A 13,884-nucleotide genomic window follows, 5' to 3' on the forward strand; every position below is an offset into this window, starting at 1 on the left:
ATGATAGAAGTATGTGTCTCGATGGAACATGAAGATTTGTCAAATCTTTAACATATTTATGCTCTTTTACAATTAGACGCCCTATAAATGCATGACTTTCCAACCTATACGGTAGCCCGTGGTTGTGAACTCCACATTTGATCTCAACTTTCCATCTCAAACCATCTTTCAACGATGTCGATCTAATGTTGGATGGACACCTACACTTTTTAGAAGCACTTTGTGTTGAGGTTTTAGGTGGCTTGTGCCTTCCATCTCTGTCACAATCCAATTTTTTTTTTTACTTCTTCCTATTTCTCTAGTCTCTATAGTTGATCTTGTAATTGTAACAACGACTTTATTTTTGTTTCCAACCTCCTTGGCGAAACTTATTACAACTTCTCGTGTACCAAACCTTTACTTAAGTAGATGTGAATGCAAGAGTGGTCTCTACGCATGATTGATCTTTATTGCATAGTTGAGACATGGTCATACCTATTTAAAAAACCAATAAACAAAAGTAGATTGTTTTTGTTTAAATAAAAGGATTAAAGAAGTTTTCGGTCCCTATATATATAGTCAATTTCGTTTTTAGTCCTCATAAAAACATTGACATGTTTTGGTCTCCATAAAAAAATTCGGCACGTATTTTTAGTAAGCTTGTTTAATTAAAATTTGTTTAATTATGCTTAAACCTTTAAATTTTTAATGATTTTTTATAAAAATTTTAAGAACATTATAAAAAACTCTTTTATAAAAATATAGAATTTTTAAGCATGTAATGAATTAAATTAATTTTTTTTTAAACGACATCATTTCAAGATAAAACTAATGAAAATTTTGACATAAAAATCAAATTTTGAGTTAATTTTTTGCAAATGAACTTTTTATAATGATTTAAACAAGTCTTTAAAAATTCATTCAAAAATTTAAAAGTTTAAACATAATCAAACAAATTTTAATTTAATAGGGACTAAAACAACATGCTGAAATTTTTTATAGGGATCGAAACATGCAATTTGTTATGAGGACAAAAAACTAAATTGACTATATTTATAAGAACCAAAAACTTATTTAACTCTAAATAAAAAATAAATCTCAAAGAAAGGAATTTTTGAAATTTTTTATTAAAAACCGGAAAACATAATTAAAGTGTTCTCGGTTCAACGTAAAAATATCATACCGGATAGGTTATACGAAGTATCCTTAAGAAAAAAGGTTATACGAAATAGTCTAGTATATAGTTTTGAAGTGTATTAGTTTAGAGCTTCGGAAACCAAAAAGGTAGGATTTTCTCGGAAATTATAATCAAAAAGCTGGAACACACTTTAAGAATGCTTCGGAAAAATAACAAGCTGAAAATGTAAGTTATAGTGTTCCGCGGAAAACCTATCTGAAGTGCCTTGTAGGGGTGAACTCATGCTGAATTTGGAAATGTTGAGACCGATGGTGAAAAAAGTTAAAGGACAAAAAAGACAAATTGAAATTATTAGTGTTTTGTAGGGGTGAAGGTACAACTGTAGGTGTATAGGGTAAAAAAAATGTTTGATAAGATGGGTTAAATAGAGGCCCAATAGTTTGAGTAATGAACTATGAGGCCCATTCTTGGCAAAAATAGCGGTTATCAGTTACCATTGCTTTTTTAACCTCTCGATTGAGTGCATTGTATTGAAATGCAAAAATTATTGATCAAAAAATTGAAATGCAAAATTAACCTTTTTCTGTGTTTTATCATCCAAAGTTACAGGAAAGGAGTCATTATATTTCTCATTTGTGCATGGGCAATGTCATTGAATCGTTTGGTTCAGGCATTGGAGAAGCTGTTGGAAAAATTTTCAGTTCTCCACTTGAATTTCTTTCAGGAAAGTCTTGTAGGTAATATATACTTTATTGTTGCCTTTCACAAAATTATGGTTGAATTTCATAATGCTATTTACACAACCATATATTAGAAAAGGGTATACAATTTTAACCATGTCTATGTGGGTTTTAAATTTTGTAGTTCTATGTGGGGCAGTTATACAAGTTCATACAGTTTTTTTTAGAGGCTAAGTTTATCTAGTTCAAGAGTAGTTTTATTTTGTGCTATAAAGCACCGACATAGGGTACGACATGGATATGTTGACATTGGTATTATTTTATTAAAAGACATTGGTAATTATTTAAGAAAATATTTTAATTGAAACGTAACATGTGTTAGTGTTGTGTCGGACAGAACAAAGGGTAAGACACATACATGTTAACATTGGTAATTATTTAAGAAAATGAATTAATTGAATGTAACATATGTGTTAGTGTTATGTCGGACACCGAACTTGTCTTGAATAAGAAGTATCAGTTCTATAGAGGTTTTGTGTGCAGTGTTTTAAAGGGTACGTCTTCACTTTTCTGAAATGGATTAGGTGTTAGTGATTGCATTGCAAAGTTTATAATTTCGACCATCCGATCTAGATTACCTTGGTTCTCCCGAACAATTCGTCATCTGGTGTAACTTATTAACCACTTGAGCTCAATTTCTTGGTTCGTTATAAATGATTTTGTTATTGTGTAATTTGGGCCTGATCTAAAATTAACTACCTAGCTTATATCATATAATGCTTGTAAATGTGTGCCTCTCCTGCAGCAGAGAACCGACTTCTTACTTGGTATATATGTTTTCAGTTCAGTATGTGGACCAACATGGGATCTCTTTTGTTATATCGAGAATTTTTGTGTTGCTAATCTATTGAGGTTGGCCGTGGTATTTGTTCTATTGTACATTGGTGAGTTCAGTTGTTTTGCTATTTCATTACAACATGTTTCAATTTCAGATTGCAACCTATTTTTATTAATATTTTGTGCATATTAACTTGGCTATATTTTGTTTTCTTGCAGTTTTGTTGTTCTTATATGTACTGCATAAATTGGGCATATTTAGATGTCTATGTCACTCTTCTTGCAAATTGATATGGGCATGTTTCTCTTCTTGTTTCCACATTTGGGTGTATTCATGCACTTTCTTATGTGTTAAACTACACAATGTCAAGAGGAGGAGGAGAAGAAAGTTTAGAATGGAAATGAATGAAGAAGAATACATTGACGAAAGCCTTTCGTACCATTTTCCAGCATCTGCAGAATTAAGCAGATCGTTTTCGTGTAGAAGAAGAGACTATAAAGGCCACCACTTAAGAAAGTCTTTGAAGCCTAAGAGGGGTCGTGCTCAAGTTGAAATTAGTAGAGATTTTAGTTATAAGAATAAAAGTAATCATATTATTAGAGATCCTTGTTGCTCAAGCAATGTAATTAAGCATGGTAATTACAAAGGCATGGTCCATGACATTAAGGTAACACAAACATCAAAGTTTGCTAGAAAAGGTATGAATAATAGGAAAAGAGTTATTAGAAGGCAAAGACAATAGAATAATTCAAAAGGGTGTATAATATTAACCACTATTTAATGTATGCTTGTTTGTATTAGAAATTAAAACACATTTTTTGTTTCCTTCTTATTTCTTTGATCTTAACATTCATAATGAGATGGTATTCAAGTATGAACGTTTTATCTGTCTCAAGAAATTGACAAATATATGCATAGTAATAATGTAATGCAAAAATAAAGGTTCTGTTTTGGAGTAAGGTATATTGCTACTTATGGAGGATGTTTTGCTATATTGCTTTGCACAAAAGGTTACCTTATCCAAAAAGAAAGTCCAAAGTTTATGACCATTATATTGGTAATGCTAAGGTAGGACCTTGAAATAGACAAGAATCTGGAATATAATGAATCCATACAAAAGGATTTCCATTACTTGACTTTGAAGTTTCTTCATCTCAAAAGAGTCTTAAAAATTATGCTTCTATATGTTCATCTCCTCAAATACCTCAAGGGTCGTGTTCTATTCTCATTCCCTCACTCGTACCGTAATACTTTTTTCTTCAATGGAACGCGAAGAGGGAAAACAATCTTCCGAAAAAAATCCATACACTGAACTTGAGGAAGTTAGCTCTGATTTTGTTCTAGCAATTGGCTTGCAAGAACAAGAGTTAGAGAGAACAACATTCACAAATCTAGCAACCATTGAAAGTGAAAGTGATGAAGATGTAAGTGACTCCTCTTTTAGTAATGATGATATTGGTGATGCTGATTTCTCATTTAGTCAGGAATTCGAAACCGAGCTTCAGTTTCTTGAAGATGAAGGAAGCAATATTGATGATGATGATTATGACGACGATGAAATGGAGTTGGAAGAAGATGAGGTTGATCCAGATGAATTATCTTATGAAGAGTTGATTGAATTAGGAGACTTCATAGGAGAAGAAAAGAGAGGATTACCAGCTAATGAAATCTCTTCTTGCTTACACCCTTATACTTGCAAAATTGCTGAAAGCACAAGTGGAATAGATCGTTGTGTGATTTGTCAGATTGAATATGAAGAAGGTGAAGCATTGGTTGCACTTCATTGTGACCATCCTTATCATACAGATTGTATAAGCAAGTGGCTTCAAATTAAGAAGGTTTGTCCAATCTGTAGCAATGAAGTATCAACTCCCAACAAGGAGGCTAAGAACACTTGATGAATTATTTGTATTTTAGAATTAATTTGTAATTATATGTTCAATTTATTGTAATCTTCATTTGAATGAAAAACAATAAATTCCCAGAAAATTAAATTCTTCATTAATGCTCCAAAATTCCCATTGTAAATTGAATTGAATAATTTCCCACTAAACTGAAAATGAAAGTGCTGTTCAAGTTTTATTATGCCATTTTTCAACAGCTAATGTAGAATTAAAGACTTGCTTGTTGCATTGCTTTATGTTCAAACAAAATAGAGAGAGAGAATACCTGGTGGTATTAACCCACCTAAACTTTGTAACCAAAAAAACAAAATAGAGATTCTTTGACACTAAAATGACAAAACAATGAGATTGCAATCTGTATTTTTTTACATCAAATAATCTAAGAGATTTGGAACAGTGTCTCAATCCTAATATCAGATAACTGTTATCAATAAATTCCAAAATATGCATGCGTGATGGAACATGGAGAAGGCAAGGTTGTAACTGTTTCTTTGGTGACTATCATGCTATGCAACTTGCAAAAGGTTATATATCATATATTATATACCACACATTTTGTAGTTTAGTGCATGCGATGTGTTGGCCTAGTCACAAAACATTGAACAATTCATTAATAGATTAAAGACAAATAGATATTATTAAAAATTTATAGCATAAGAAACAAAAAGACAAACAAACAAATAAAATATGGTAAGGTTGCTAGAAACGCCACCACATTATGCAGTTGCAAGAAAATGAAAAGAGCATCAACCGTAAGAGTCACTTCAAAGATTGTTTTAATGGAAAAGCTATAATAATTAAGAGAACATTTTCAAAAGAAAATTATAATTAACAGAAGGTTCTCTGCGAGGATAAAGTGGAAACATTTTACTTTATTGGTGTCAATGAACAAACTCAGAAATTCTAAACATAAAAAGACAAAACCAGATTAATTTTAATCTTGAAAAGACGACATTGATGATTGTGCATGCATGCATTTAAATAACGGCTGAAATTTTTAATGAATTGTACTCACTTGTCAAATGAATCTATATATAAACAAAAGAAAAAAGTACTTTTTTTAAAGGAAAAAGAAAAAAGTACTTGTACCTATATTGGTGGTAGTATCAGATATTTCGTACGTTTCACACACATTTGAGACAAAAAATCTGTAAATAAGTGTCAATTTTTAAAGTAATTTTTATTATTATTGTTGAAATTCTCCTTCTTACTTATATTACTCTCAAATTTATATTTTTCACTATATATTCATGATAATAGTGAATAAGTTAATTAAAAAAGAAAGAAAATGTTATTACCTTTCTTTAATATATGGAAAATGCGAACATGTATCTCTAGAGCGCTTGTTAAAGATACCAAAAAAAGGAGATTTTACGTTAAAAATGATATTTTTAAGGTGTTGACTAATTGACCACACAACTTCTTTAGCAAGTGCCTAGAGAAACTTATTAGTATGGGTGTTCTTGGTGCAGTTTGAATCGGTTTTTGAGGCAAAAACTCATCCGATCTAAAGATAAAATTATATGCGGTTTGGTTTGGTTTTGGATGATTAATTTTTTTTAAAATATCGATTTGATCCGATCCATTGTAATGCGGTTTAATTTGGATCGGTTTTTGTATATGCAAATTACAAATTATACATTTTTTTATTGATAATGTGGTAAAATAAAATGTATGATGCAAAATCTTACATATGATTTATTAAAAATTAATAGTACGAAATAACGATGATTGATACATCTTTGAAACATATGAAATATTAACAAAATATAGTAAATTAAATTAATATGTAGTATTAAAAGAATTAAAAAGAAAAAAAATAATAGCTTAATATAATATATCTTGCTTATAAAAAAAGGGAAATACATATTAAAATATATGTATGCGGTTTGGTTCAATTTTGAAAAATCAATCCAACATACTGATCCAATTCGAGCGGTTTTCACAAAATGGTATCTAAAAGCATCCAATAATATTCGGCTTTGTGGCGTTTTTGGTTTTTTATCGTTTTGCGGGTTTAATTTGGATCGGTTTGGTTTTGAACACCCCTACTTGTTAGCATTTTTTACTCGATTTCTTTTCTCTCGTATAAAATAGACAATTGTATCACTCAATGTGGAACACAAAGTACAAGTAAAATTAATTACTTTAACTAATGCCATTTTTAAAATACAATATGATTAATTTATGTTTTTTAATAAATATTTTTTCATAAATTTCATCCCATGAAGATAAAAGGGAAATCTTAACGCAATAGTAAAGTAGTCGTTGAAGAATAATAGGTTCAAGTTGAAGGTGAGAAAAAACACAAGAAGGGGGTTGAATTGTGTTTTGAAAAAATCTTCGTTTCTCCTAAAACCGAACACACCGATTAGAAGCTAAGTGAGACGGCTTCGAAGTGATGATCGAGAATCTAAATGCGACGAATAAAACAGAGAGAGAAGAAGAACGACACAAAGCAATTATCTTGGTTCCTTCCACAATCCGGAAGTAGTCCGGTCCCGCACTTCCAAGGAGATTTCACTAAGAGTAATATCGATTACAATTGCTCAAGCACACAAGCAAGAGACTTCCTTTGCTCGAAGCACACAAGCTAGAGACTTCCTTTGCTCAAGAACACAATCAAGAGACTTCCTGCTCAAGCACAACCGCAAGAGACTTCCTAACTAAACAAATTTACACGAGAAATTGTTTAAGGTTGAACACTTGATATACAATCGAGGTGCTCACAATACAAATCGGATACGGACTCGATGGACTTAAGAATTTCTAAGATATGACTTTGAGACACGTAAATTCTAAGTGAATGCGAGAACAATTTCAGCAGAGGTTTGGCACTTGTAAAAATGTTATGAGTCTTTCGTTCAACGTTCTTGCATTACCAAATCTCTAGGTCTTCACTCCTTTATATAGAGGTGTGAAAGAGACGTTGTGAAATTGCCGGCACACCAAAGAGTCGTTGTTGAAGCTTGATCTTTCACCAATGATCTTTTGCCTAATTTGGTTGTTGTCCTTTGAAGAACCAATTTGAAATCCATTCCTTATCCAAAGGAACATATATGCGAGCGAGACCGTATTCTCGGAGCTGTTTTCTTGTCTTGTAGCGTGGACACAAAACGAGTAGTGGAGAACGTGGTTGTACAATTCGTACAAAGTACAATGTCAACGCTTTCGTCCAAATTGCAAGCACATGCCTTAAAACACCTTTGAAATAACCGTTGCAATGTTCCACTAATTTTCTCGCTGTGTTTTCGAATCCAATAGACGGCTTTTGCAATGTAGATTCTTCAATTCTTTGAATCTTCCGCAAATCCGGTTGATCTTCACTTTCCGGTGTAATGACTTCGATGAGGCGGCTTCGATGATGCAGCTTCGATGAAGCAACTTCTGCAGCCTTCGATGGTGCAGCCTTCTTCGGCTTCGATGATGTGGCTTCGGACCTCTTGTCTTCGGAAGCACTATTCTTCGGGAGCGACTTTACTTCAGAGCGCTTTTACTTTCAGAGCGTATTGCCTTCGGAATCATCTAAGCTTCATTTTCTTTTGCTCTTTATTTGCTCATTCGTAACCAATCAATGATGTAACTTTTTTAACTGTGGTCCCGTACACTTGAACAAATATTAGCTAGTCCAATTTACAATTTTTAATACCTTGTTATCATCAAAACTTTTTAAGGTTCATTGTTAAACACATTTTGTTCCAACAATCTCCCCTTTTTGATGATGACAAACAATAGTATTTAAAAATTGATCAATTGTTGTTAATCTAATTAACAAGTTGACCTTGGGGTTACGAGGTTTGTAAGCTCGAGTCCGAGGTTTGTAAGCTCTAACTCCCCGAGTCCGATAGTCTTTAAGGTGAGGTTTGTAAGCTCCCCTAAGTTCTATCCGGGTTAATTAAATTCATTTTTCGTACAATAATATCGAGCTATAAATAAATTGAAAGAATTGACTTATAGATAAGAAGAATGGTTCAATTAATTGTTATTTGAAATTTGATACTCCCCTTTTTGATACACCGATAAAAAGGATAGAAATTTTCAAAATTTTCAAACTTCAATTAATGGGGCTCAGAGCCTTTAAATACTATCACATATACTCCCCTTTTGTCATTAGCAAAAAGACATAAACAAAAGGAAGAGATGAGAAAAACGTAAGATTAAAGGTTCGAGCATAATTCAAATAAATTTAAAACATTTTAACCATCTTCAAAGATTAAATAAACGGTCATAGCAAGAATTATTATCAAAGCAAATAATGACATACAAGGTATAAACGATTAAAGATATTCGAAGCGGGAAGAATTCGAAGCTTATAATATCGAAGCAAAAAGAACTAGTTCGAAGCGAGAAATGAACAAAGAATATCAAAAGCCTAAAAAGACGAGAAAAATAAGCTAAAAGTGTGCAACTATGGGTTTGGCTTATTTCTCTAAAATCTTCTTCGAAGCTCTTGAACATCGGCATACTTCTTGTCCATATCTTTTTCCGTAGTTGTCTTCTCTCGATCTTGGCTTCTTGCATGTCGGCTTCCAACTATGATATCTTCGGCTTCGCTCTAGTAGCTCTGTTTCCGGCTGTCATTTTCTTCTTTGAGCACCTTGTTCTCCCGAGCTAGAGCCGGAGTTAGGTGCATCAATCTTTTCCGAATCTCGAAGGAATGATCGGATTCGGCTCCTTAGGCGGGAATTCATCGGGTTTTTCGCCTCGATACCGAGTGGATTCTTCACCCAAGTACCAAGAATTTCTACATCTGAGTATTTTCTTCTATGCCATTCAACCAATCTTCCAAACCTTCGCTTGGCTTGCTCTTGAGCCTCAATGCGGGAATCATACGGTGCTAAAATAAGGTTGACGACCCTTTCTTTGATCCTTCTCCATTGCTTATGATATCTTATTGTATGTCCCATCATTTCTACTTGCTATCGGTCTGAGAACTTCGAAGGCAATATCTTCCCACACATCTTTTAGTACTTGAGAATCCAGTAAATGGTGGGAGGTGAAGGTTGTTTAGAGGGTTTTGGAGGGGCTAGGGGAACAATTGGTAGGTTTGATGATGATTGGTCATTTGTAGTTGATGATTGGCCGGTTGATGGTTGGTCGGAGTGGGGTCAACTACCATATCGAGAGGCATGATCATATTGATCATCCTCGTAGTCCGTGTCCATATCACATACACCGGTATGGTGGATGATCTTGATGACTTGAACTGGTGAAGAAGATATGGAAGCAGAGGTTAGCTCGGGAACAATGTGTTCGGGAGCGGTAGATTCGAGTTCGGAGTTCGGGAGTGGGTTTAGTAATCTGGTTGTTCGGGAACGTAATGTTCAGAACGGTCTTTTGAGGAGTTGGTTGTTCGGGAACGGATAGTTCGGGAACAATTGGGGGTGATGAAGTTGTAGGGGGTGAAGATTGAGGGGGTGAAAAGGCTTTATCTGGTGAAGGTTTTTGTTGTGGGGGGTCTTCGAAACAACTTTATCGAAGTAGCCGCTTCGAAGTTGTCTCGGAGGCTTTCTCCGAGGTTGTGGTAAAGCCGGATTTGGGTAGTTCACCTAGATAATGACTTTCTAGGTGATCTAAAAGAGATGTGTCTTCGAAGGAATAGAGGATGTGCTATAAGATGTGTGAGAAACTTGAGATACCTTAGATAACATTCTTTGAGTTATCTACGCTTCGAAGTTCCAAGATTCGAACTTGCTCCACATTTTCGGCAACGGCTTCATCCACTATTAGAGTCCTTTCTCCTTCCCGTTCTTTTTCAAGTTCTTTCATGGCTTTCCGTTCTTGCCTATTTGCCAAATAGTCATCGAAAGTTCCTTAGCCATTCTCTTCATGGCCGGAGTCATTTCAACCATGGAACTTTTCTTTTCAACAGAGCCTTCTTCCTTTTCAGCTTTGGCTCACCTCTTCTTCTTCTATTTCTTCAAGAGCTTCCTCTAGCTGCTCTTCGGTGATTACCAAATCGCCTTACCTTTTCTTCTTTTCGAGGAATAGAAGCAGCACCAACCTTCGTATCTTTCCTTTATCCTTGGCGAAACAGTATTCATCTTCAAACTTAGCAACTTTTTGCTTTTTGGTTTTAGCAACGGCCGCTTCGACTCGGTGCTAGTTACGGCCTTCTTTCCTTTAGTAGGAGCGGCATCGGATTCGAACTAGTTACGCTCTCTTCCCTTTAGGTGCATCGAACAGCTTTTCGACACAAAGAATCGCCTTGGCCTTCTTGCCTTTCCCTTTAGCAACAAGAAACTTCCTCCCCGACAAACTCGCATTTTCCTCCAAGACGTACTCGGCTACTAATTTAGCTAAGTTGTTCGGGATTACTTTCCTTAAAGATGGAAGGAAAGTCCACGATAATCTCGGTTTCTTCGTGGTCATCTCCAACCACTTTTCATCTTTAGGGGCTGTCTTGAAAACATGCATAGAATGCAATGTCTTGCTGCGATAGTCTTCTCGGCGGCGAAACTTCGAGGCATTTATCGAAGCATCTCTTGTCTTTTTCAAGAAATCCGGCACTCTTCCTTGATAAAAGATTTCGATAACAATCTTCCACGGGGCACTTGTTTCCTTCCTTTGACGATTGCCTTCATTAATAGCCCAACAGAGATAATCCATGACATATCTGGGGAAATTAATCTTCTCAAGCATGGCCATGAAGTAGATTGCCGGTTTACGTTGATGATTTGGTTGGTCGAACCCTCTTGCTCTTAGAAAGAAGCAATCGGTACGAATTTCACCAACATCCCGTGATGAATCTCCATTTTAGAAGGCTTAGCATCTTTGTTACCACCCGAGAAGAGTGTTGTAGTAGCTTTGCGACAGACATCATCCTTCTTAACTATTTCTTGAAACCTTCCTTCGCATTCATTCTACAAGCTTTAGCTATTATCTCCTCTGTGATGGTTACGGGAATACCCATCACTTCGTACCTTATCTCAAGGCTACCGAAGGAAGTGGGATTCAACTCTATCTCCATCTTTCCTTTCTTCGACCCGGCTTGTTTACCTGCTACCTTCACAGCTTTTCATTGAACACTTCAGCTTTTAACCAAAAGTCCTTGACCAAGTTCACATAAGTTGGCCCATTTAGCATCTTGAAATACTCGGACAGCCTTCGAGTTTCTATCAATCCTTCCATGTTCACTTTGTACTTCTTAAGTGAAGTGAAATCCACCTAAGTGATTCTATTTGAACTATTAAAGATTTCCATGGAATATCCATAGTCTTCTCTTTGTGGTACCTGCATCCCGATGCGCCTTGCTTGCTTGATGATGCCATTTGATGATGATTGAAGAAGATTTAGAGAATTTAGGGTTCTAATGTTTTTGTGCTTACTTCGCAAGAGGTTTGAGAGCAAAATGTGTTTGTTGTGAGTGAGTAGTGTGTGAATTGACAAAGTGTTAAAAGTAAAACGATTGCAATTCAAAAGAGACAAACAAACATAACATTAATGACAAAATTTGGGGCGCGTGAAAAGTACTTTCAAAGCTATTAAATCATCATTGCCCTTTTAGTTATACACCAACACATACAGCCACGTAAGAAGTTCACAGAGTAACTACCAAGTTAGTGGGCCGAAGTTACTTTTTAAAAAGTAACTCCCAACGTTTCCACTAATTCAACTATTTGAAAGCAATAAATCCGGCTTACGGACTTGAAATGCTTTGAAGTCATCATCGAAGCGAGTTTTCCTCGAACCTCAATAAAGAGCTTCGATGGACTACCGCTTCGAACTAACTTCGAACCTAAAATCCTATTTAGGAGCAAGCAAACATCTAATCGGACACGTAGTGCATGTTCAAATTTTTCTTTATAAAATCATATCTTTCAACGATTAAAGGCTTAGTAAATATATCGGCCCATTGATTTTCGCATCAATGAATTGTATATCTAAAATTCCTTTTTGAACATAATCTCTGATAAAATGGTGTTTGATTTCAATGTGCTTAGCTCTTGAATGCAAAATTGGATTTTTAGACAAACAAATAAGCGACGGTATTATCACAATAAATGGGAATACTTTAGCGGTTATCTGATAGTCTTCCAACTGATGTTTCATCCAAAGTAGTTGTGTACAACAACTTGCGAGTGAAATGTATTCTCGCCTGCTGTAGACATAGCAATAGTTGTTTGTCTTTTGCTAGCCCAGGATATAAGATTATCACCCAAAAATTGACAATTGCCACGGTTGACTTTCTTTCAATCCTATCACCAAGATAATCGGCATCACAAAGCATCCAATTAGCTTATAATCTAAGGATTTCCTATAAAGGAGTCCAAGATTAGTTGTTCCTTTCAAATACCTGAAGATTCTCTTGACAAAGCGGTCATATGAGATTCTCTAGGATCTCGATTGGAATCTTGCACACAAGCATACACTTGAATAAAATATACGGTCTAGATGCGATAAGGTATAACAAAGAACCAATCATACCTCTATACGACTTCGATCTACTTTAGCTCCTTCATCTTCTTTGCTTAAGGTGCACGTAGGGTGCATTGGAGTGTTCATCACTTTACAATCTTCAAGTTTGAACTTCTTCGAAGCTCCTTTGTGTACTTTGATTGATGAACATAGACTCCATCTTTGCATTGATTGATTTGAATGCCAAGGAAGAACTTCAGCTCTCCCATCATGCTCATTTCAAATTCATCCCGCATTAACTCGTAAAAATTCCTTGCAAAGAGATGCATTAGTAGAACCAAATATTATATCATCAACATATATTTGCACAACAAGAATATCTTTCCCAAGGGTCCTTCGAAGAGTGTAGTATCAACCGTCCTCTTTTAAAATCATTCTTGATTAAGAAATTACTTAGTCTATCATACCAAGCTCGGGAGCTTGTTTCAAGCCATATAGTGATTTCTTCGGTTTAAAAACATGGTCGGGATATTTAATATCCTCAAATCCAGGAGGTTGCTTGACATACACTTCTTCTATGACACCATTTAGAAATGCACTCTTGACATCCATTTGATATAATATTATGCCATGATTGATCGCATAGGAAAGAAGTAACCCGATTGCTTCCAATCTTGCAACCGGAGCAAACGTTTCGGTGTAATCAATGCCTTCTTGTTGACTATACCCTTGTGCAACAAGCCCGGCTTTGTTTCTTGTTACTTCACCTTGCTCATTCAAATTGTTTACGAATACCCATTTTGTTCCAATAATGTTCTTGTGCTGAGGTTTGGGTACCGGATCCCACACATCATTTCTTTGAAATTGATTCAACTCTTCTTGCATAGCTAGGATCCATCCATCATCCGAAAGTGCTTCATCAACTGTTGTAGGTTCAATCATTGAGATTAGTCCAATCATTGACTCTACTTGTCCGAAATGTGATCT

The 13,884-nt window shown here is 35.0% G+C and overlaps 2 protein-coding genes across 2 annotated transcripts; both read left to right on the top strand.

Annotated features, from left to right (window-relative positions):
• The first annotated feature begins 1,700 nt into the window (after window positions 1–1,700).
• LOC146941100 (uncharacterized) lies at window positions 1,701–3,392 on the top strand. The gene is made up of 3 exons (XM_085754883.1): window positions 1,701–1,854; window positions 2,641–2,741; window positions 2,854–3,392. The coding sequence occupies exons 1-3, from the start codon at window positions 1,757–1,759 to the stop codon at window positions 3,375–3,377; spliced, it is 723 nt and encodes a 240-aa protein (XP_085611009.1). The 5' UTR covers window positions 1,701–1,756; the 3' UTR covers window positions 3,378–3,392.
• A 61-nt stretch (window positions 3,393–3,453) lies between these two features.
• On the top strand, window positions 3,454–4,720 carry LOC146941101 (RING/U-box superfamily protein). Its single transcript, XM_085754884.1, has one exon. The coding sequence runs from the start codon at window positions 3,820–3,822 to the stop codon at window positions 4,531–4,533; it is 714 nt and encodes a 237-aa protein (XP_085611010.1). The 5' UTR covers window positions 3,454–3,819; the 3' UTR covers window positions 4,534–4,720.
• The last annotated feature ends 9,164 nt before the right edge of the window (window positions 4,721–13,884 follow it).

This window comes from Medicago sativa, chromosome 3 (genome assembly GCF_051527215.1).
Source record: "Medicago sativa cultivar Bolivia chromosome 3, Bolivia_mono, whole genome shotgun sequence".
NCBI lineage: Eukaryota > Viridiplantae > Streptophyta > Magnoliopsida > Fabales > Fabaceae > Medicago > Medicago sativa.